Source organism: Equus asinus, chromosome 3 (assembly GCF_041296235.1).
Source record: "Equus asinus isolate D_3611 breed Donkey chromosome 3, EquAss-T2T_v2, whole genome shotgun sequence".
NCBI classification, from domain to species: Eukaryota; Metazoa; Chordata; class Mammalia; order Perissodactyla; family Equidae; genus Equus; species Equus asinus.
In genome coordinates this window covers 111,552,843-111,578,466 of record NC_091792.1, presented here as the reverse complement: position 1 = coordinate 111,578,466, position 25,624 = coordinate 111,552,843, and the positions used below count along the sequence as shown (strand labels likewise).

Sequence of the window (25,624 nt, the reverse complement as noted above, 5' to 3'; positions counted from 1 at the left end):
AATGCACATAGAGCTTCAAATGGGGAAAAACAATACAGAAATGCTAATTTCTCATGGAAGTAACGCTGAGGCAGGGGCTTGAGATATTCTGGTGCCTAGCATAGAATAAGATGCGCTATACCGCTGCTTCTTATCTGCCTGAAACTAAGAGACTTTCATAAACATATTAACAAAAGACCGAGTCTAAGTTTTATTCCCAGACTATTAGAAATGAAATTTACACACTTTTAAATAATTAATTGTGAAACTATAGCAGTCTGAAGATTCACAAATATGTTGACCACTAAAACTTCTACCGTTAATATAGCCCAGCCTGAATAAACATGACATATTTTGCCACCTTCAATTTTTTTCCTTTTCATTTAAAAGAAACAAATGACTTTTGATTCTGATTATTATAAATAGACTTTTTTGTTTTAAAGAATTGGTGTCTTCTCCTAAGCCATAATTACGTGGTCATTCTGAATAAGAACATTCAATCTTTTATGTGTAAAAAGATTTTTTCATAAATCAACAAGAAATGAAAAGAAAGTTCTTATCTATTTCTCCTTTGATACATTACTATATAATTAACAACATAATAGAGAAAAATACTCAATGTAACCAGCTGTGCTACAGAGTTGAAAAAATGACTTATTCTAGTTATTAATCTCAAATAAAACTAGCATTCTGATTGTTTATTCTTTATCATCATCATCATCTTATTGTACCTACTTTTTATTTTCTTTGATCTTAAACATCTGGCAGGACATAAGCAAAGACAGTTTACTATCATACTCAGCTTCCTTTTTCCTTATTTTAGAAAAAACAAAATGAGAAAAGGATCTTATTCTACTATGCAACATCATACATCTAGTAAATTTCTAACATCTGACTCAGATAGCATTTGCCATCCAATGCACAGTTACAGCCAAAAATGTCTTCCACAGGTAAATATCTCTGCTTGTGCTTCTGAGAACCCATTTTAAATGGGAGAAAGAATGGTGTTAAAACAATCTTTGACTTTCACATAGAGATTAAATAGCAGACATGCAAATACATGTGTTCAATTGATATTAATTTTTCATTTGAAACTTGAGACATGAAACTATCTCTTCACCATTTCCAAATGGTTAAAATTCTTTCACGAACTGAGTTAAGGATATTCTGTATTGTTTTGGCAACTCTGACACTAATGCTGGCCACAGTTAAGTTTAGATAGAATATCAGACTATAATTTTTACAGTAATTCTGTCACTTTAGAACACTGACTTGGTGATTAAGATACAAAAAAGAAAAGACCATGCACGTTAAATTTTTGTTTTTAAATGGGAAAATCAGAATCTTTACATTTTTACATACAATTCATACATTTCAAAGGCCAAGAAGAACAATTGGTAATATGTCATTTTTACATGGGAGCGAATGGCAAGATTAGGAAATGAATTATGATTGATAAAAGTAGTAATTGAGTGACTTTAACAGGTATCAGTAAGTTGAAGATGACTCCCTTCTTGTACCTATTTTTCAAAGTTCAACATGGAGAAAGACTCATGCCCTAACAGTATTGTTACTGATAGTTACAGTAACATTATATATTATTTGACAAATCTATCTTATGTGCTAAAATTATTGAGTGTATGTTTTATTTTTGGTTGTCTGGTGGGTGACAAAATGAACCAAAAGGATAAGAAATCACACAATCAAGATTTGTCAAACCTTGCTCTGGGTTACCGCCTCACTGCATTTCACGAGAGCTGCCTCTTCTCTTTGTCCCACTTCTCACATTTATAGATGTGATTGGCACTTCCCAATTGGTGACATATCCAGTGGTGAACAAATATTTTAGAAAGGAATTATTCCTTTCTAAGGGGGAGGGAGGAAGTACATCTTATTTGAAAGTCTCTTTATTTCTTCTAAAATCATATTGACTTTCCTTAGAAATTCTCAGCCAAAGTGAGATATGGATGAAATTCCTATCTGTTTTACTTTCATCTCAATTTGCTTTCCAAAATGACCACCAAGATTGCAAAGGGAGCAAATAAATCTGATCCAAATTAATTTATAATGTTCTTTTGTGAAAAAGAGGAAGTCTACATTGTAAGTTCAAATTCTAATCACTTAGATATACTCTATCCTGACCTTCCAAACATCTTTAAACATATAAAGTTAGAAGACAATTCAAAAAGTATCTTTGTCACGCGTAAGTAATTGTGGTTAGTCCATCAGCTCCAAAATTTATGGTAGTTTCGCTTTTAAATCAATAAGTGTATTCTTACTTGGAAGTTTTTCAATTGTTACTTTATCACTTAGATTCAATTATTTTTACAAAATTGAGTAAAGTGCAGTACAATCTCCAATTATTTTGTACAAAAGGAATTAGTTAATTTTATGTTTCTTAAAATGAACAAATCATCTTTAATAATGGTGATACCTGCTTACTTGTGATTTTTATCAAGACGGTGTAAAATCCACATCCCTCTACTTTCTCTGGGAATTTCACTAAACTAATACAGTATACTTGAAGCATAGTTTGTGCGGACGCCTGGTATAATATAGACCTAAAAAGGAATTATAGCACTAACTGGACAGAACTCAAAATACCATTTGAAAATTGTTTAGAACTTTTTCTTTTTTTTTTTTTTTGCTATATTCTTTAGTAAAGAGTTACTTTACTGCTTAAGTAAAAGGTGGGAAGGGTAGAAAGAAGTTATTTCCCAAAAGTTGATTCCTTTACGTGCTAACATTCAACTAAAATGGGTGCTTGAGAAAGAGAGAGACTCATTAACATAATGCAGGTATATTTCCTATGGAATTCATTAATCCAGGCTATTCTTATATACTATTGCCATTGATAAATCATGAATAGGCTATATTTTGTTTAAATGCTGTGCTCCTTGAATAATCACATGTCATCCCATAATTTCTATAAAGTGTAATCCTACAAAAACTGTGGTTGTTTCCCCAAGGAGCTCAGTTTTGTTCCAGTTATAATAAAAGTAGAATTTGTACCACAAATGTCAGTCTTCACCAAGTGTGGTATACAGAACATATCTTATTTCCTTTATAAGGCCAATTAAATAATACTTTGGATGGATTCATCACAATAAATTCAATTCGATGTAACTGAATACAAGATGAAATTACCAAATGAATAAATAGCCACTAACAAATGAAACATAAGTCTTGAAGTAGGGAAGATTCCAAATATATATGTTTATCATCATTCCATTGCTGCCTTAGTTTCAAAATTTCTAGAGCTGGGCCACAAGGGAGATGGTTACAAAGGATTAACACTTAGGGGTAATGCTTAGTGCTATGTACCTGGATTTAACAACATTAACAGAAGCCTGCACAGTTAAATCCTTCTACATCCTGCGGAAAATGTGCCCTTCGGTGTCAGCTTTGCTTGACAAGATATTTTCTGGGACTCAGAAAGGTGAAATTTCTTACAGGGGTGCAAGATTAATGGCTAGAAGAACTCCATTGTCACAGATATCACAAAGTGTTTTTAAAAAGCCAAAGGGGATTTAATCTTATAGACATTTCCTGTTAGTGAATGAAGAGATTTAGTAGCTTTTGGACACATGAGAGGAAAAAAGACACAAGCTTGTGTTCAATTTTGTTTTACTGCTTCCCTATTTTTCTTATCGATATTCTACTCTGGAACACTTGTTCCTGTATGTTACTAAAATTAAAACGCCATTAAAAATGCAAGCAGAATGGTAATGCACACATGTGAAAGCATACACACACAAAATTCCAACTTAAATTGATTCCTGGGTATATGGCAAATTATACAGTATATACACATTTATTACCTAATAGTTTCTAGAAGAGCAACTAAAAGTAAGTTTTATAACACAGAAAAATAAATATACACCCTGTATTGTACTTGTCCTCACTCAAGCAACATGTTTATACACTAGTTTCTATAACTTAACGCTGTGTAACAGCATTTTAAAATTACAAAAGAAGATATCTATTAAGAAATTATCTAACCATATTGCTCTTCAATACACTTATGTAGACAATTACGACTTGAAGTAAACTTCAGTAAATTGCAGCTTTTGTTAGCCCACAAATGGCTATACGACTTTTCCTTTCAAGTAGATTCTGGGAAGTTTTGAGAGGGGCTGCCTTAATTCAGTCTATAAAGGTGCTGTATAGAGTTATATATTTCATGTACAAAATTTTCTAGAAGCAGTGGGGAGGATTTTGCTGTTGTAACATAAGATAACATTTAACCTCATGTTCTTATTCCATGCAGGTTATATTTGCTTCATGAAAAATGAAGACACCAAGAGGAAGATAAGGAGATTTTAGGAGAACACTGGTTACAAATTCTGTGGCTGAAACAAATGCTCCCTAAGGTTTAGAAATCACTGAATATTCCCTTTTTCCCCTTTTTTGTTAAAATAAATCTCAGAGCTTGTTTACAAAGTGCAGAATCATTCACTTGAGGAAGTGACATTAAAATGAAGTTACAACGGCACCATCCCATTTACCAGCTGCACCTTCATTTCTTGAAGGCTGTTCATGATCTTCTTCTGGTGACCGACAAGAGTCACTCCAAGCCGCCTCAAATCCCTGCGTGAAGAAAGCACACATTGGATGCATGTATTGATTCAATTTGTAGCACACCTCAATAGTCACGCTGGCAAAGAGGCAAACAGTTTGCAGAAACTAATTAGATTACAGTCCCAATTTAGACACACAGGGTCCAATTTACAAAGGCAGGCTCCAAAATTGTACCTTGAAAATCTGCTTGCAGTTAAAGAAGTAATTATAACAGGGAGTGAATTAATATATATTTGCCATCTTTTTCGGACATCGTTAGTTTGGTGGCACAGACTGGTGAAAAAAACAAATTTGCACAAGCTTACCAATAAATATTTAAATTGAAGGGTACAATTTCATTGAACAGTTTTGAAAATGTGGACCTACAATATGAACAAGCATTTCTTTTTTGCTAAAAGAGGGGAGTATAAAATACACTTTTAAAATTTCACAGCTAAGCAGATGAAGACAAAACCTCTTCAAACGACTCAGTCAGTACAATTGTTTTATATAACAGATATCTTCAGGGGATAATCATTACTATGTCACTCTTAGAACACTTCTAAATATTTTACTTTTTACCTTGAACCCAAAGTACCACAGCTTTGTTCCTTTACCAAATAACATCCAGCCTCTTATTGGCATTTAGAGCATTCTGAAGATTACACGCTATCAGAAAGATTTTTCAATCAAGATACTTTCACCCCGTTTCTTTTTAACAAGCTTATTATTTGAAAGAAAATTACAAATGCTTAGATTTCTAAACTAACAGCATATTAAGCATATTATGGAGTTCAAGGCCAGTGACCATGGTGTTTAAATGTTATTTCATAGGATATTCAGGAATTCTATTCTTCTAAAGCATGTATTTGGCAAATATAATGATTCAGGTATGTTTGGAAAATAATATTAATTATAAGAAAAAATGAGCATTAATAATTCGAGATTTTTAAAAGACAAAACTGTTTGCCATGTTACATTTCTTTAGATGACTACCTTGTTGAACACACTATTAAAAGTAGAATATTTTTGCATTCAGTAGATATATTAATTTTAGATTATTTTAGGATTTTATAGAATTGGATACAATGACATTAGAATCATTACACGAAAAATTGAATAGTTTTGGAAACTCAAGGAAATCTCTTAATTATCAGAGGATAGAAATTAAGTAAATGGGTATTTAGGCCTATATGTATTAGTATTAGAAATAATTGTTTATTTAAATAATATCTTAAGTTCCTTTTTCCCTTTATGTTTTCTTGACTTCTTATGAGAGTTTTAGCAAATGGCAAGTAGCTAAAAAAGAAGCAACAGATACTTATGGTGGTAACACATTTGTACCTTGGAATGTAAATATTAAACATTAAACTGAGGAATTATTATAGTTATAAGACATCAAAGTACGATTTAATGACAGGAATGGTAGGCATGGAAGGCAGTCATCAACGAAACTTAAAAAACAGTAAAAATTCACTTTGAAACAAAATCACTATTGTTGGTTATGAAATAGACTATAAAACAGCTAGTTACAGACAAATGCAAGTATAACACAGGCTGGAGTTTAATCTCATTTCTCCTCATAAATCAGTTTCTCAGCCTTGCCCCTGTTCGCATTACGGGCCGGATAACTGTGTTGTGGGGCTCTCCTGTGCACCGTAGGATAACTAGCATCATCCTGGCCTCTACCCTCCAAATACCAGAAGTGCTTCACCACCTCTGGCTGTTCTTTGTGACAAGACAAAATGTCTCCAGACATTGCTAAACGTCCCCTGAGTGGCAAAATCTCCCCTGGGTGAGAACCCTTGAACTAAATATGGAAACAACAGGTGGCAATTAAGATGTCCTTTTCCTCTGTGCTAGGGAAATATCTAACCTGATGATACAGATTTTTGTTCATCTCCTTTTATGGATGAGGACATAAAGTCCTAGAGAACTTACATCACTTGGCTAGATAACACAGCCAATGGGTAGCAGAGCTAGGACTAAAACCAGGAACCTGACATCAAAGTCCATACTCGTGAGATATGATTTTGAGTAAAGGACTTCAAATTACACACAATTATTTATTCATTTGCAAAACGAGAACTCTGTAGATATAACATCAAATATCCAAAACTCTAAAAGAAAGAAGATATTTAATGAAGGGAACTGAACACACAGTTCTTTGACTGAGGCTATGGTAACCCAATCTATACTTCATGGTAATTTCAGTTATGGGCTTATTAATATTCTCATGTCTCCATGTGTAACTTATGAACCATGAGGGACTGTGTAGATGTGGGCATTCACGGGTGCTCACTAGCATACTTTGGACCTAAGTCAGGACAAAAGGGACTAAAATTTCTTAATGTGAAAACGTCCAATCTCTACTAGAGAATTTAAATAATTAGTAATTGAAATGAAATTTTAAAACATATGTTTTATCATATGCTTTATAAACCCAGAGGAGATTCTGACAAATGCAGGTTTTAAAGCATTGATGTAATATATTTGTACTTAAACTGCACAATTCTTAGGGCTAATCCAATTATTAGGAATGAGGTTCTGAAAATAATCATTACAGTTTATTCTAAAAGACCTAACAGAAAATTTGTTTCCCCACTCAAACAGCATAAACTTTGCATAGACAATGCCAAAACCTTAATTTGAATTTTGTGTGTGTCTATGTGTACATATGTGTGTATGTGTCTTTGTGTACTCTATATAAGGGCTGGACCCTTGGTTGTTTTGTCTAACCAATGTCAAATCCCTGGTTTGACATTTTCATTTCCATTGTATTAACGTACTGTTATGTTATATGTAAATATAACTTCATTCTCTGAAAACGACCACAAGAAAGATTCTAGTTCAGTGCCTTAGGAATTTAAATTTTTCCTGACATCTATATCATGCTAAAGAATGAGCATTTTGAGGAATTGCATTGGATTAATAAGTACATTTACAGAGTTTGTGTTGATGGGCAAATAAAATAAAAACCTTTCTTCAGAACATTTCATTTGTCTAGATTTTAAGTTTATTTAAATTTTCCCAGTGAACTATGCATAAAATTTTATTTCAAGGTCAACGGACAATTTGATTATTCCCTAAGATGCATATGGAAGGAAGGTCAGACCAGGGAAATTCTCGCTCTCCTCTCCCTCTCTCTCTACCTTCTGACATCCCTCCTCTCTCTCTCTTTCCATGGGAGAAATGGAGTTATAAAAACACAGCATTGCATTTTATATACTGCCATAAATTAGGTGTGTCTTTAATGGAACACTGTTGTTTTTTAAAATCTTACCTGTCATTTCAAAAGCTGTCAAATTAATGTGCAGAGGTTTAGAAAATAGCATGATTATAATGCATGAAATGTACATATACCTTTAGACAATGTGATTTTCAGTGAAATTTTAAAGTGGGGGGAAAATAAGATCATTTATGCAAGTTACAATTGTCCTTAGCAGCAAAGTAGTTTCTTAGAAAATACCATTTAATATTTTTCTAATGATATTAAAAATGAGAATTAAAATAGTATTAGCAAAACGTTTCTAGTAAAGGTTAAAAAACTTGATTCCAATACTGTTAAATTCATTAAAGTATCTTCTTTTAAGTAGTTTGTCTCACTTTTTTGTGATTTCTAACAATTCTCATTTTACTCCTTAAAGTGCATGGCAAATGGTCAATTTAGCAAGAATAATGTGAGAAAAATTTGATAAAAATTAAATAACATTTTAAATTTAATGATGAAGTTGCTGCTCTATTTACAATGGTATTTGGAAATGATGCAAGATATGCTCTTTTACTTATTTCATTTTTCTATGTAGGAAATTTTATAGCTAGGCAAAGTTTTAAGTGTGTCTCCTTTATAAATATTATACTAATTTTATCATGACCACGTGTAATCTTAAGTAATACCCAAAGTCAACTCTAATGATGACAAATTATATTTCAGCATAGGCTTATGAATTTAAACATGATGAGAACAGTATTCTTACATAAAAAATAGTTTGGATTTTGTCAACAAAGCATGATTAGTTTTAGAAAAGCTGCAAATATAATGAACTGCCATTGTTGTGATTACATTCCAGCATTTTTTCAAATGTTATTCCATAATATTAAACAATGGAAAACACTAATATTATGATACTAAAATGGCAGAATGGAAAATAGAGAATAACAAGAGGTGTCTAGTTGATATTGGAGCAACTCTTGATTATTCAGGATCTAATTCATTCATTTGTGGATGAGTCATTCCCTTACTCATTCTTCTCCCTTCTGCTTTACACACCTTTTACCCATCTCACTGGTACTTAACCCCACCAACAGTGGCTGGACAGGAGAAGGGAGAAGAGACACAAACGAATATTCATTAAAGTTCAGTGTTTATTCTTCTTGTCATAGTTTGATCATGCAGCTGTATGCTAGAATTTTTTGTTTCACTTAGAAGAAGCCTGATAATCATTTATATATCTACTGTACAAGATAAATATATTTATGTTTGACAAGATGGGATTAACCATGGACTAGTCATGATTTTCAACAGATGAGACATTGTGAGGGTTAGACTAGAAATTTTAGCTTAATTACATAGAACACAGGGGATAGTAAGTACTCCTGTGTGTACTTTAACTGTATAATAAATTATGCATTATGACTTTATTAATAACTTAAGAAATCTATTTGAATTAGTTTGTGCAAATTTCGGCTCTAGATTTGGGAAACTTTCATTTTAGTAGCTTAAAACCCACACTTTAATAAAAGATACTAACTGGAACCTCTTCAGCTCATTTTCTGAATAATCAAAAGTTGACAGCACTGGTCTGACAAGAAGTTTAAAAAGTAGCTGTAATACGGTCCTTAATTCAAATCTTTTGATTCAATTTGCAACTCTCCTCAAGCTTACAGTTCCCCCTGTGGACAACAACTCACTACACTTACACACCATGGTAGAGATTGCACCATTACTGCCGCGACAATTGTCCTAACATGAGTACTGGGCACGGAATAGCAAGGTTTAGACACAGAGAACAGCAGACAGAAACGTCTAAGGTTGAAAGCCACGTTCATTGCACACATTTTGACTCTAAGATCTCTAAGTTTTTCATTTCCTTTCCACAGTAAGCCATTCACGCATGTACTGGCAAAAAAAAAAAATCATAAACAAATGAAATTAAACTTTTATGAAGGAAATTTTTACTGAAATACGTGGTTTTGAAAGATTGTAATTTTTTATTCTTTCTTTTTCTAAACCCATCATGAGAACAAACTTGGTGGCGTAAGTGATAACACATTTTTCTAGTTTAAGTATATGGCAGTTTTATCTTTTGCTTTATATTAGTTGATTTTAATTTTTTAAGTATTTATTACAAGTATGAATGTATTCTTCCAGTTCTCAGTTTCTATTATGCCCTAGCAATAACACTGGTGATAATATTTTATTATATATTTTAAAGGCTCCATAAAATTAATATTTAGATATAAGACTATGTGTAAAAAATCATTATCTAAGTGTTTAAGAGCTTGTTTTTGCCTTTATTGATATCCCAGTTCCTTTGCCATAAGTCCTTAATAATGACTGACTTTTTTCAGTGAAGAGCAAGTAAAATGCACGAATAATCTTTTTCTTATATTCTTAAGCAAACAAGTAACTGATTACTCAGTTTTTTGTGTTATTTAACATAATATTTTGATAAATATGTTCTTACCAAATAGGGAAAATGTGGTCAAAAACACAATAAACAAGAGGACATATTTTTAAAGGTACTGGACTCTCCCAGAAATCAGCTTTGCTGGAGTTAAGGTTTACTGACCGGGTACCCAGGAGGGGACGTGTTATTATAGGCTCAGGAATCTGAAGCAATTGACACATGGAAACCAACGTTGTCTGAACAGGAAGATGTTTTAAGTCTTCTAATTTCACTTTACTCTTCTTACCAGAGTTAATAAATTAAAAGACAAAATATCTGAAAGGAGGCAATCTAGGAAAAGGAAACAAGCTACCAGAGTAACAGAGGTAGAGAGAAGAAATTGCACCAAGTAGAGAGAAACTCACCAGACAAAAATTACTGGAGAATAGAAATGAAGTGGAGAACCATCATAACAAGATAAAAGAAGCTATTATGACTTGAAAGAAAAACATACAAGGTGAAGAGAGTTTGAGGATAGAGGGGCCAATAGGAGAGTAAAGAGAAAAGGATTAAAGGAAATAAAAAACAGTGAAACCATAATGCTAAAATATTCAACATACTTATAGTATTCTGGGGCCCCAAAGAGAAAAAGCAAAATAGAGGCAGTCAACGAAAAAAACATATTTGTGATTATAACTATTCTGTGAAAGGAAAAGGAAAAAAGTAGTGGATATAAATACATATATGTGCATGTTCTATTTTAATAAAAAAAGAGACATCGTTTAATGCAAATAATTTTATTATATATTTACAAATAATCTGACATTGGGTAGAAGAAATACCTACAGTATCATTTTAATATAAAATGACAAATGACTTTAATAAATTAAAATGACCATTTTTTACTGAAAAATTAAATAGCAATCATGTAAAAATAGTTTTAAATTATCAGTAAAATTTTCTGTTTACTATTTTAAATATAGCACAAATGAGTTCTTTGAGTGTCCAAAGAAATAATGGGCAAAGCATATGTGTCATTAACTAGATATGATTTGGTGGTGATGGTGAGAATGAGATTCAGTAAATCAAGAGAGCAAGCTGAGTGGTGATTTTAGGTACTTTAGTTATAGATATAAAGAAAGAGAAGTACTGAGAATGTGACATTAACTGGTGATAAATGATGGTACCCTGTAACCTTTTGTGTGGATAGGCAGTGAATTCAATGAATCAGAAAATGCCAGAATAATAGAAATGGTGAGACAGAACTGCTCAATGCTCATTTCACGTGAAGTAATGGAATAAGGACTGTGGTTTAGTGCTTTAGAATGTTCTACCATGTTCTAATACTTACAACAATATTTTAACCTTTGAATTTGTAGGCAATTCAAAGTAAGTTAACATTATATTCACAGGTTAAAACATTATCCATGTTAATGTCATCTAGATGGAACCACCATAACGACAGTTAATTTTCACAAATAAATATTAGGCTAAAATAATTACACGTACAGAGTATATAATAAAATACAAACAACTTACAACCTTAAAGAATTTAATATTTAACTCTAGTGTTTTTTATTTAATAAGATTTGATAAATTTTAGCTTAAACGTGCAAACAGAAAAGGGCACAATTGGTTCCACTGAGATTGTACCAAATAACAAATCAGAGGCAGGATCTACCATATCATTGGATTGCAAGAATATAAGGTGCACCACTTAGAGATTAAATGAGATTCCTGCCTGGGGAGCTTTGTTTAAGCTGTTGTTACCCGGGTATTCATCAAAGCCAAAATTTAAGACTGTGTTCGTTTTTGCGTAGGACTAGCCACACCAATTGTGCTTACAGTTGTTTCGTTTTGTATTTACATTCATATAACATAGGTACCAGTATAAAAACTTTGTCAAGAAAACATCTTTTCCACAACACAAAATACCAGTATTTTGCCAAGGAGCTGTTATTCCAATTATTTAAATATTTGTTGGAAGCAAAGATACTGGCCACAAGTAGCATTAACCATGCAGTTGTTAACAATACAGGCTAAAAAAGAAGAGGTTTCTTTGAAAGCTGCCACACATGGACAAAGGTTAACTGATTTCCCTTGACCTCATCCAGATTGGTTTCTGAACAAGTTTTCTTGCCCCAGCAATTATGTAAAAATTATCAGAAAAATTACTCACTCCAAGGTCACCTGAGCCACAGCGTCCATTGAACTGTATCCATTTTCCATGAAAATCTCTGTATACCGGCCCATTTTGATTGCTTCTAGCCATTCACCTACTGATCTGTAGGCCCCAGATCCCAGTGAGCCGTGTTCTGCCATTAAATTAGATACTCTAAAACACAGAAAACATAAACATTAAAAGCAACATCTTAACTCTTTTATAACGAATTACATTGTAATGTTAGCTCATCATCAATGGGTCTTCGGCTCTATAAGTATATTTATAAGGGAAAAATATACAAAAGTTAAAATGAAAGAGAATAATATTTTGAAAGACAGAACACAAAATCAGTCTATTCAGATTTTTTTTTACCCATAGTTAATGAGGACTTATAAAGGCTTAATAAATAAATCTTCTTAATATAGAACATTAGCTAAAAATTCAACGTAGTGATTCAGATGCATTTACTTCCTGCTATTGTTTTGTTTGTAAAAATAATACTGATAATGTTACCAAATATAGAGACACAGGATAGTTTGTGTAATCAATTGCTTCTAGACTTTGCTCTAGGAATTTTACCCATTTTCATGTTTCAGATAGCACCTATTTTTCTCCAATTTTCGCCTCCAGCCTAAGTCTCTCATATATTTATATGCCTACTTCATGCTCCCTATTATAGTATGTGATACAATAGTGCGCTCCATCCTTGTCCTCAATCCCTTCACAATATATTGTTGCGTATACCATCCATTCTACTTCTAATATATTGCACATCTGACCACTACTCCTTATACGATTTGTCACTACCCAGGTTAAAGAAATCATCATTTCTTACCTGCAAGACTACTCTAGCATCCTAGTTATCCTCCTAATCTCTACTCTTATTCTCCACTCCAAAACCAAAGTTGATTTTAATGTTTCCTTTTGTTCAATATCTCTCCCCCGTCATTGTGTTGCTCAACACTGCATACTCAGCACCTAGCCCACAGCATGACACAGAGTAGACACATAAGCAGTTGTTAGATGAATAAATGGATATCTTGTAGTGAGTTGTAGCCATTAAGCAATGAGGTCAAAGATTGAAATATACGAGGAAACAGCTGGAAAGTAGGATGTTGAAGTTGAGATTACGGAGGAGTTGCAATTTTTGGTAATAGCAAAGTCTAGAACATGACAATGAGAAGAAGAGTCCAAAGTAGATTAGAGATCAAAATCACTGAAGGAGAAAATTTCCAGGTATTGAGAGAGATTCAAACATCATCGACATGATTGCTGAAGTCACCAAGTTTTGTGACATGGGTAGAATAGAGAGAAAGAGATAATGAATTAGGAACTAACACCTTCTAGAATCAGGATTTGTAGATGACTGAATAAAGACAGATAGAGAATGGTGTAGTCTTAAGCCAAATCTGTTTCAATGAAATCTAGCAACTTTATTCTATATATTGCACACAAGGAAATACGAAAATTCTTTTGAGATATTTAAACTGCTTTCAAGTGGTAATGATGATGATGATATAAATTAACACAATTTAGAACATAAAAACATCTGTTTATGATTTCCTTTCCTTATGTCCATTTGTGACAACTGAACATAATTCAAACAAGTAGATCAGAGAAATAATATTTTACACGATAATAAACAATTTAAAAGCGGATATTTTGGGAACAACATAAGGAATAATCACTAAGAAGATGCATTCTCCAGTTTCTACCAAAGAAAGTTAATGAGGCCTGAACACAGTTCATTCTTCATTTGTATTTAAACATGACTTTTCGCCTAGTAAACAAGTGCTATGTCAGAATCACAGAACTTATGTAACTTTGCCAATGAATTGTTTCTCATTTAGCTCATGCTAATAGTCAGTCAATTCAATTACTGCCATGACGCTTTTGCTTGTAAAAATAGACAACTGCCTTTAGTATAGAGAAAATAACAATCTGGTAAATTTTCTAGTACAGAATCAAACTGATTTATTTTTTGAGAGTATAATTCTGTAATCTTTCAGTTTAAAGAGAAAAGCATGCTTTACAAACATACAACATTATCTAAATGAATTCATGTGCATTCAGAAAAGGAAAAAAAATCATGCTCGGTGCTGGCCCTGTGGTCTAGTGGTTAAGTTCAGCACACTCTGCTCCAATGGCCCAGGCCCAGTTCCTAGGCACAGACCTACACCACTCAGTGGTGGCCATGCTGTAGTGGCATCCAACATACAAAATAGAGGAAGGTTGGCACAGATATTAGCTCAGGGTGAATCTTCCTCAGCAAAAAAAAATAAAATAAAAATTAAAAATGCTCATTTTCTCCTACAAATTTTTTTCCACAAAATTACTCATTTATCAGTTTTAAGTTTTGTTCGAACTGCGCAGTAAATGATTAGTTAGCCAACTATCTGTGTACAATTGGACAGGAGCAAAGGGTTCCTATAGGGGTTGGCAATGTTCTTAAAATATGACAGACACTGAAATCTATTTGAAAGAAATGAAAAGCAACTATTGTTATATATCTCTAGTTTAAAATGCATCAGTGCTTAATTGGCTTTTCCCTATTATAATCATGTTTTCCCCCATCTACACCTATGTGGGATCCAAAACACATCAAAACACAAGCATTTGAATGGGTTTTTTTTTATGCCACTTGAACTTGACTACAGTTGACATTTTTCTGAAACTGGCATGTGACACTATTAGGTCAGGTCAAGATACTTTTAAATATAATTTAATCTTTATATCTCATTCATTGTAAGGGAGTAACATTATGCAAAAACTAATTAAAATAAATCAGTGTCATATAGATTCATATATTAACGTGTACAAAAATAATTTAACTGATTTAATATTTGTGGCATCAATCTGAATTAGCTACATTCAGGAAAATCTCTCAGGTCTGGCCTTGTACCTGTTCGATGCATTAACCAGCGTCTTCAAGCTACTTGGGTTACGTATCAGCTTGTCCAACATGTTGACGATTTCATCAAACTTGGGCCTGCTATTTCGTTCTTTCTGCCAGCAATCCAGCATTAATTGGTAGAGAGCAGCAGGACAGTCCATGGGGCTTGGCAGACGGTAGCCTTCCTCAACTGCTTTAATCACCTGTGCAAAGCACAACAGAACCATTCCCAACACCACAAATTTAGTATAGCATAGCTTGAGAAATTTCCCACTATCCAACTTTCATCCTTTCTTATTCTTACTTTCGCAATAATGACTAGCATCACTATCTTTAAATCCCCGATTACTCCCATTTACAGCAAAATAAAAGAACATAAAGAAATAAATATACTATCACAATATAAAAAGATAAGCTTTCTTCACAGATTATAAAGAAAATAAATGGTAATCATTTTTACCTAAAATCTTGATGAAGGGTGATTCGTAAAGTTAATTGACATAAAAACAAACAGTTCATGTTTTATTTATCCTTGCATTCTGGAATCAAATAGAGATTAAATTTTCTAGTGATTTCTCTAAAAAGGTACTTTTTTTTAATGAAACATGTGCAGAACCACATTTTTTAAAGTCACAGAACTGCAATTTTACTTCAAAAGAAACTTTTGGATAGTAAATGACGGATAAGTCAAAGGCTAAATTAGCATAACTGTCTCATGTATCATTTAATAATGTCAAGGTCTGGCTGTTTATTATCATCTACTGATTTCTGTCAGGAACTTGGAATAACTGTCTCGTATCACCAGCATTAGAAATATCATTAATGTTAAACGTAACCACACATATGAGTAGCAGCCTAATTGTGAGATTGTTCTATCAAAAACATTTGTAATGTGGCTGATGCCATCAACTCCAGAAGAAATCTATTTATGCTACTAAATATAATAATGCTTATTTTATTCAATTATTAAAAACCAAATATTTAAGTGATACCCAAAACCAATAATAAAGAATATATTTCTCAAAACCCTATCATGAATATTTCCTTAAAAATTAAACAGAACTACATTTTCTCAAAAAGACTTTAGATTTGATCTGACAAATGTAAAAAATATAATGATTACAATAGGAAATTTACAAGGATGATTTTGAATGATTAGAAAGAAACCAGTCTCTCTATGATAAAGGCAATGGCATCTGAACAAGAGCGGTGACAGATGGAAAGAAGATGAAATGGCAGATTTAAGGACTTTTATGACAAGCATAGAGTGGGGAGGAGAGAAAGTATTTGAGATAAAACAGGTTCCAGCCCACCACACTAGATGTTGCTGCTGTTAACTTTAGGCAAGCACAAACTGGGGGTAGAGAACGTTGACAGTTATAGTTTGGGGCTTGTTTTATTTGAGGTGAGTGGGGAACACTCTCAGGGCAATTTGCAGGAATGTGGCTAGAGCACAGGAACTATTTGGACTTATAAATGTGGGGGTAATAAGCACCTGGTCACAGCTTGAAATGGGGTGCAGTTTATATCTCCCTGGGAAGGGCATAAAATAAAGTTTCCTGAGAAGGATCAATAGTTAAGTTCAGGCAGCAAAATAAAAAGTACTCAAGGACTCTCAAAATAAATAGATAAATAACTGAATAACTGTGAGCAAAATGCCTGCTAGTCGCCTACCTTAGTTAACAAGTTAACAACTCAGAAAACAATACAAAAAATTAAAAGGCAGACCACAGTAGAAAATATTACATAAGCTATAACATATGGTTAACATATCTAATGTATTAAAAGCTTATGCATATTGAGAAATAAAATAATATGACAAGAGATAAATGAGAATTAGATATTAACCAAAAATTTATAAAAGAGAAATATAAAAATGCTAAATAAATTTGCAGAAAATATTTATTTTCACTGGTAATCAAATAAATGAACAGTGAAACAATAAAAAGTACCATTTGCACTCATATATTAATGGAAGTTCATTTATTTATTAATTTGCTTATTCTAAGATTCCTCACCACTGACAAAGACAGTGGTTATTTTTTTAACAACATAAATGAACTACAAATGAAATGTCTTAATATAGTTTATATCAGGAAATATTTACCTAGGCAGTGAAAACAGTGATTCTTATTGATTTAAAACCTGATGTATTTCATAATGTGTTTTTCCAAAGCTGCTTCTAATTGGTTCTATTATTTCTTTTATGCCTATTTTAAATATTGTCTTTCCTCCATTGTGCAGCTAGTCTTTATATGTGACTCTCAAATGAATAAACTAAACCAATTCCTTAGTTTTAAAGGAATTTAATAAATTATTTGAGCTGAGGAGTTATTTTTAGATTATATTACTTAATCAGCTTTATTTTCAGATAAATTTATATATAGAAATATTATATATACCCTGTCTCTAAATTAACTTAGAACTTGACCCAGGTAATTAGGTCATTGAATTTAATTCTAAATGCATCTTTGGAATTTATCTTTAAAATAGATTCAGAACTGCACTTTAGGTTTTATATTTAGCCATTTTGAAACTTTTTTTTTTCATTTTTGCCTGTTATTTCTTTCATAGTTTGGGTGAGAAATGAAAGGCATTCGTATTCTGGTGGTTTGTGAAATGCTGGAAATCTACTGCAGTGCAATTTAGGCTGTTCATTCACCACACAGCGCATAATGTATAACCAGATGAATCATGATCTCAATTGACTTTGCTATTACTGTTCCATTTGTTCATCTAGGTGGGTGAGATGAACAAAGGAAAGAAAAGGGGAAAAGATAAAAAGACAACCAAACTTTTTACAATCTGGCATCATTTCAGATGTCCTATATCTGAAATACTATCATAAGCTCTGCATTTTCTTAGCATTGACATCTTTTCATCTTTTCAGGTATATATACCTATTCTGGGTACAGTACGCTTTTGCTGCCCTCAGAGCCTCAGCCAGCATTACATGGTCGGAATGCTTGATCCACAAAGATGCAACCCCACCTAGCATACCACGCAACCAGGTCACTCACTTTATAGTGAAGGATGCGTGAGAGCATCACGTACTCAGTGATGTGCTGGTGAATATTTAACAACTAGCTCTTTTTGTGAGGGAAACAGATTTATAACATTCTCTCATTTATGTGATATAATAACTCCCTCCACGTCAATTGCAAGCTACCAATATAATTTCATTCAGGTAGAAATGTTCTGAAAATTCACCAGCTGGTAGCAGCTGGTTCTAGCAACTACCACACCTAGCGCATCATCCAGAAGCAACAAGCCTCGCAGATGTCAGAAGGCCTTTTAAAGGCACAGCTGAAGCACCAGCTTGGAGGCAACACTTTGAAAGGAGTTGGTGCCATTATTCAAGATGTAGTATCTGTATTAAATAAAAAATTTCTATATTGTGTTTTATTCCCAGTGACTCTTGCCAGGGGGCACAGCAAGGGTTCCACCAAACTAACAATTATGGCTTTCACGAGGGCACTTTGGACCACTTGTGCCCAGGTTCAAGCAGAAGAGAAGGGGAGTCACCATGATGGCAAAAGTAATAAATACTGAGCAGCGGGAGGCATTTGAGGTGATTTCACACAGTTGGGGTGAGGAGAAATACATGTGGAACCAAGATGTACACTTGGGGCTCTCTTGTTACTCCTTTATAACAACCGTGGCCTAAACATGCTTACCCCTGTGAATGAAGCATTGACTCAGACCACAGTTAAGCCAGGATCTGCCAAGTCTATGATGAGGCAAATTCAGAATGGACAGTGGAGGAGGGAGAGGCTAAGGACCAGGTGAGGTTCCGAGATCAACAGAAGCCACAGGGGCTGCACTTCAGTCCATAACCTGCCTCTTCTGAGTTCTCCATCAGGAATAAAAGCCCACAGAACCATGGAGCAGATGTTCCCTGAACTTGTGTGGAGAAGTAGGTCTGAACTGCAAAAGGGGTAGAACGCGGGGACCATGGAAATTTCTCTCTCAGATCTTTACCTGCAGGGATGGTAACTGACCAACAACCGCTAACCCTAAACCCTCTAAAACTCATCATCACATTTACTCTAAGGCTATCCTTTGCATAGGTTCCTCCCAGTCAATTATTAAGCATAACGGTGAAATAAGATAGGTTCATTCCTATGAAAGTCCTATGATAGGCAACGTTGTCTTGAGAACTCTCCCTGGCAATCTTGCCAACCTCTCTTAGAACTGCACTTTAGTTTCAGATGCTTGCACTTAATCATCCTTCCTTCCATCTCTACTATACCTGAGATCAGACCTATATTATAATCTTACATCTCTCTTTTTTCCTTATAAGCGTTTCCTCTTAATAATACTAATGTATATCAAATTCCCTCTTGGCACAGGCTTCTAGAAGGATCTAGACTAGCCCAGGCATTATATTACAGGCACGATGATGCAAATTATATGTATATTATCTACATTAATTTTTCCATATATCTGCAAGACAGAAATTATTATACACATTTTACAGATGAAACACTTGAGATTCCAGAAGTTTAAGCAATCCCTGTTTACACAGCTAAGAAGTAGCAGTGGTAAGATTCACATTGAAGTCTCTTTGGCAAGAAAACCTATGATCTTTCTATCCTGGTGCTAAGTAACACTATTGGAATTAGAAATAATTACATCCCAAGAAAATAATTTGGAAGAGATATGGCTCTTACCACATGGAATCAGATTTCTTTCACCAGAAGAAAAATTAATATCGAGAATTAAAATGAGCTATTTTGGAAGACAGTGAATGATTCATCACAGGAGATGTGAAAGTATAAGCTGGATAACTGAGTGGCAGAAAGTTTGTACGCAGAATTTGAGCATCAGCTGTGTGTTTTGGTGAATTAAGCTCTATGTAGGGTGTGAGTGCCTATACTGCAAGGTATTTATTTGAATTCTCACATATGAATCATTTTATTACTATGAGATATGAAGCTCCCCATAAGTGACTAGAATTTAATAATGTATCTCTGGAAACAATCTCAGATACCATAAAAATAGTTCCAGACACATTCATTTTTTCTAGGATTTCTTTCCTGTTTCCAGAGTTAATAAAGGTATATTGAGTACATCTTTACCTTAGGACATCACTATTAGATCAATAGAGTTCCAGAGATTAAAGATATCTTAGAAATCCCCTATTCAAGTCCATTCTCTTTATAATCATTGTAAATGACCAAGAGTTACAGCATCCAAGATGACTGATTTTCAGTTCAAGATTTTTGTTTTTTGGGGATTTTGTTGTTATTGTTGTTAAATAGCAAGGTACAGGATTTTGGAATTAAGAATTGATATTTCTATATGTATCACTTGTTCCAAAGGAGCAAGAATTACCATGAGGTAATCAATCTCTAACATAATTACTTGCATCCAGGGGCAGCATCATCCTTGGAACACCAATATTATCTCAGAAGACCAATATTCATTCGTCCACTACACTCATTTTAGACATTACTACACTAAGGCTAAGAAGCCGAACAATTTGCTTACTGTCAAATCTTGGTGATTTGCAGTATTTGCATGAGAATTAAACTCCTCATACTTTAGGTAATTACAACATGCTGTATGTTACCATAAAATATTCTTTTCGTTTTAACACAAAATATTCCAGCATATGAGATATATATATATATATATATATATATGTGTATATAAAATTTTGTTCCATCAGAAATTGAAACAAAGAATAGAAAGAGGGAGAGAGACACGTCAACTACAAAGTGGGTTGACATCCTTTTGGAGTTAAATATTCATGCACCTTATAGGTAAGATCCAGGCCAACAGAAATAGTAATGGAAAATGGACTGCCTAAAAAAAAAAAAGAAAAGGACAAAAATAATTCTAACACGAGAAGATTGAAAAACAGATTACTTAAATGAGTTTTTAAAACTTTTTATAATCTATGTGCTTAGTATAATATATGCATTTACACATTTCCCAATAAATACAAGAGAAAGACACTGTCACTAAATATAAAAATGCAATGAAATCTCTTCTTATTTTGCTTTCCATTTTAAGTTCTGAAAAATGTTGACATTTAAAATGTTTGCTATCAATAAAGAAGCTTCTACTTACTATAGGATATTATTTTAGTTTCCTAAACTTCAATTAGAGTTTAGGGTCTGGTATTTACCTAAAATCATCCTAGTCATTCCAGTTGATTTTTGTTATGTGTTGTTATGGTTTTTCTCTGTGATGACAGAGGCAGTCCTAAATCAAAAGAAAGCTACTGCAGCATTCGATCCCCGAGACACAGCGGAAGGTCTCCTCTGAGAGATTTAGATTATTCTGCATGTCTTTGTAAAGTAACATTTCCATTTTAGAATCAGATAGTATTTGGAATGCAGAGATTATGGGCTATATCACTCAAAACTGCCAAATCAGTACTTCTCCTTTACTCTCTGAGAATTTTTCTCCAAAGACATATTCAGTGATCATGATCTTCAAATACAGTAGATCTGTCACATTTCTTGGATACAAATTTGGATAGAAATTGAGGCATATCAAACTTAGTGCTATATCTAGAAACTAAATGCCACTAATGATCATGAACTTGCTGAGGAAATACAAAGCATGTACTGGACACCCTATTAAAAGCAGATATTTTAGAAGGATCTGTAATTACATAATCATTTTCTGGTAAACTTCGTTTAGATCCTTGGAAAACCCAGCCGAAGCGAAAATATTCGTTTTTATTTTTATAACTTCCTGAAAAGATGATATCAGCACTCCTTGTAAACAGAGCACTTTTTGTAAATTTTTCTAAATAGTTTGAAATAAAGTTATCTGGAAGAGCATCAAGACTCTCAATTGGCTGAAATTAGGAAAAAATTTGTCCCAAATCCTTCACACCTCCTTGTTTCTGTGTCCTTCTCCTTGTGACTTTATATTGTCCACTCACAATGAGCAGGGCGATTTAACCAATCCTCTGATTATGAGATTGGTCAATGGGATATTGCAGGGTGAAATGCAACTGGGCTCATTCTTGCCCTTCAGCCACTTGGCAAGTGAGGTCACATCGAGGCTAGCCCGCTGGTCTCTGGAAAGAAAATGAGGGCCATGTGGAGGACAGCCAAGGTGTGCTAGCACAGCTCAGTCAACCCCCAGGGACTCCAGCAAGTCCAGTCAAGATCAGCAGAAACATTTACAATCATTCACTTAGCATCATGTTCTACTTTGGTCTATAATTTTATTTGTGACAGATATGACTATATCAGGCATAATCGCCAATAATGTGGATGATAATCCTTCACATATCATGCACACGGTTCGAAAGGACTAATGATTTTGAGTGATAGAATCGGAATTCAACATATCTCAAGTGTGAGAAGGAGTTAACTAGGTAAATAAGGGACAAATGCTTTCTTTGAGGATGAGGACCAGGCTTGTTGACAAGGCAGAATAAAATGCTTTCACAAAAATTAAAGCAAAGAATGGCATTGAAATGAGCCTCAAAACAAGTTAGAAGCCAAACCATGCAGTGCTCTGTAGCTCAAGTTAGCAGTTGGCATTTATCTGGAGAATAGACAGTAGCAAAGAGGTCTGGTCTTCGTCTAGACTAGATCAATCCAGAGTAATCATTATATATTGAATTGAATATTTTATATTCAATTAGAAGACTGATCTAGGATCACTGGTTGAAAATGAAAGGGAGGAATTTGACATTGATTCAATTGGAGACACTGTGGTGCTTAGGTACAAAAATTTTGGAGAACCAGCTAGCAATTTCTGTTATAACTGTTATTATTTTTGTGATCTTAAGAAAGTTATTTAATCTCTTTAAGGTTCAGTTTCTTAACTGCAAAATAGGAATAATAATAATAGCTCTCTAATAGGTTGTTTAATATATAACAAGAATTAATGATACTTTTACCATAGTCCTACTCCTAAAATCATAAAGCTGAAGACAATAGATAATATGTTCTCTCAAATTTAGAGAAACACAAGTCAGCACCCTTTGCCTAAGCCAGGTGAGCCAGGCACAAAGAAAATAAATTGTAGCAATTTTAGATGACTACAAGAAGGGGAGACCACTGCCTTGCTATATCCTTGTTGAGAGGCAGGAATCCACCAGCCTAATTTACTATTGCTATCCGAGAAGAATGCTGTGAGATATTTCCTGGGGGAAATTTGAAGAAGGCAGGCTGGTTGGGGTAGCGTGCAATAGCATCCGAAGGAGAGAACCCTGGTAGAACATCCAACGAGAATGTGTTTCCCACTGGTGAAACAGACACGTGTAAGGTACAGCAAGAGACTGTAGGGAGTAGGCAGCAAGTGGGAGGAACTGTGAGAAGTCAGTTAGAGTACATCCTCCTCTCTAAGGACCTTGCAGAGAGGAGGCCTTCACCAAGGGTCTCTGAAAAAGCTCATACATACACCTCACTAGAGTACTAATGTTTGGGCTTCTGCCCCACGGGAGGCAGCAACAAACCAACATTATACACACAACCTTGTCTCTTCTTTTCTATTTTTCCATCCAAAACAATCCTGAAAAATCTAATACAGACTTTAGCAGAGAAGGAGGAGCAATAATCTGACAATTCTTCCTTCCCAATCTATGTGCCGAGGGTCAGGCTGGCCCTGCAACTGTGGAAAACACTTTGAAATGGATATAGGATTGACTTTGATTCAGACTGGACTTGGATTTTTGTATCTGAAAGTGAATCTTACTCACTGGCATAGGACTGTTGTTTCAACAAAATGAGGCTGGAGAGCTATAGTACCCATGTAATAACCCCTGAAGGCCTAGGAAAGGGAGATTTTACAGAGCAAGGATGAAAGAAATAATTGGAGGAAAAAAATAAATGTTTTAAATAAGCATGGCATTGAGTTAAGACTGTTCAATATACTGTTTTATAAAGCAGTAATGCAAGTAATGTTGGTAAAACACTTAAAACAGTGCATGGCACATGGTAAGGACTCAATAAATGTTTTTATTTCTTTTTATAAAATATTTTATAAAAGCCTTTATAATTGCTTATTTGAAGAAAGGATATCAAATTTCAATGTGATCCAAAGGGAAAGGGACATATTGAATAGTAACAATGGAAAATTACAAAAGCAAAAACCAAAGAGCTGCGTGTCAGGCATCATGTGATAAACATTCTAAGCTTGAATAGAAGATTATTTCATGGTTCCTTTAATTCTAGGATTCTATTATTCTAAGCATGAATTACTTTTACGTGTGGGGAAAGAATTTGTTTTTTTCCCAAATTAAACCGACAATACAACTCTTCCTATACTTTTCAATTTAAAGAAACGTAGATCATTCCTTTTTATCCTCTAAGAGCATCCTCTATTAAATTAATATGGTCCATCCTTTCGGTTTGGAGCATTAGCTGCCTTTATCAAATGTAAATCATAAAAACTTGGCTGTCAGTATTCATTCTTTGATGGCTCTTTCTTCATCTTTGAAAATGATACTGACATAAAATGAGTGAAACATCACTACGGTACAGTTGGAACAGTCTGGCAAGGGACTGAGCTTTTATATAACGGTAACTTAGTTTCCTTTGTACTAACTTACTTTGAGCTTCCGCATAAGAGAAATTTCAACAACAACAAAACAGATCAGAGGGTAAGCAAAGTATTTTTATTTTTTTAAGCAATTGTCATTTTCAGAAATGAAAAATCTTGTAAGTCCCCTGACTCAGAGAGCAAAGCATTACATTCCAGGCTCGAGGGGGAGTAGCTCCATACTTACATCTTGATTGGTCATCTCCCAGTAGGGTCTCTCTCCGTAAGACACAACCTCCCACATCACGATTCCATAGCTCCAGACATCACTGGCAGAGGTAAACTTTCGGAAAGCGATAGCTTCTGGGGCAGTCCATCTGATTGGAATTTTGCCTCCCTAAAATTGAAAAAGAATAAAAAAAATTCCCACATACTCCAAATGTATCTAGGGATATTGCTGCCTCACTGAAAAGATCTAGAAAGAGATGTAGCATTTTTAAGTGAATCTGTTTGACAGCATGCAGTCTTCTCACATATCTCAGCCCATAAGCACTGGTAGGCTGACTACTAATTGGCTGTCCGGAAGCTTTCTAGTTTAAATTCTGTTTGACTACTGGAACACATACAGGACCCACATCTCAATTACAGTATCAGGATGGCAGCTGTAAGTGGGGAAAGCAGGCAGTCAAGCAAATCAATAAGGTATACTTTCATGACTTTCTAATACAGAGTAAAGGACTCAAATTCCCGGGGTGTTTTCTTTCTTTTATCTTTAACACAGGAATTATAAATGGAAAGTCTTTGCTGTTGAATGCAACCCTGAGAAGTTTAACAGTTAATAACACAAGCATTAAAATCAGATGCATTAAAAACTTAGTTATACTTTCTCCCAACATTGTGCAATTTCTGTTAGACCGAATTTCTCTTATTTTCTGTTGGTATATTTTTGTGTTTGTTCAG

At 34.0% G+C, this 25,624-nt stretch overlaps 1 protein-coding gene across 10 annotated transcripts in view; it reads right to left on the bottom strand.

Annotated features, from left to right (window-relative positions):
• Positions 1-2,625: 2,625 nt before the first annotated feature.
• Positions 2,626-25,624, bottom strand: part of EPHA5 (EPH receptor A5) — a 326,925-nt gene continuing 303,926 nt past the window's right edge. For 7 of the 10 annotated variants that reach the window (XM_044766079.2, XM_044766081.2, XM_044766080.2 and 4 more), the window contains 4 exons: positions 24,912-25,061; positions 15,215-15,408; positions 12,328-12,483; positions 2,626-4,569 (listed from right to left, as the gene is read on the bottom strand). In XM_044766079.2, coding sequence (XP_044622014.1) covers positions 4,464-4,569; positions 12,328-12,483; positions 15,215-15,408; positions 24,912-25,061 — 606 coding nt within the window. In that variant the 3' untranslated portion in view covers positions 2,626-4,463. Of the gene's footprint in view, positions 4,570-10,932; positions 12,484-15,214; positions 15,409-24,911; positions 25,062-25,624 lie in introns of those variants that run through there. The other 3 variants (XM_070505744.1, XM_070505745.1, XM_070505746.1) reach the window with 1 other exon arrangement.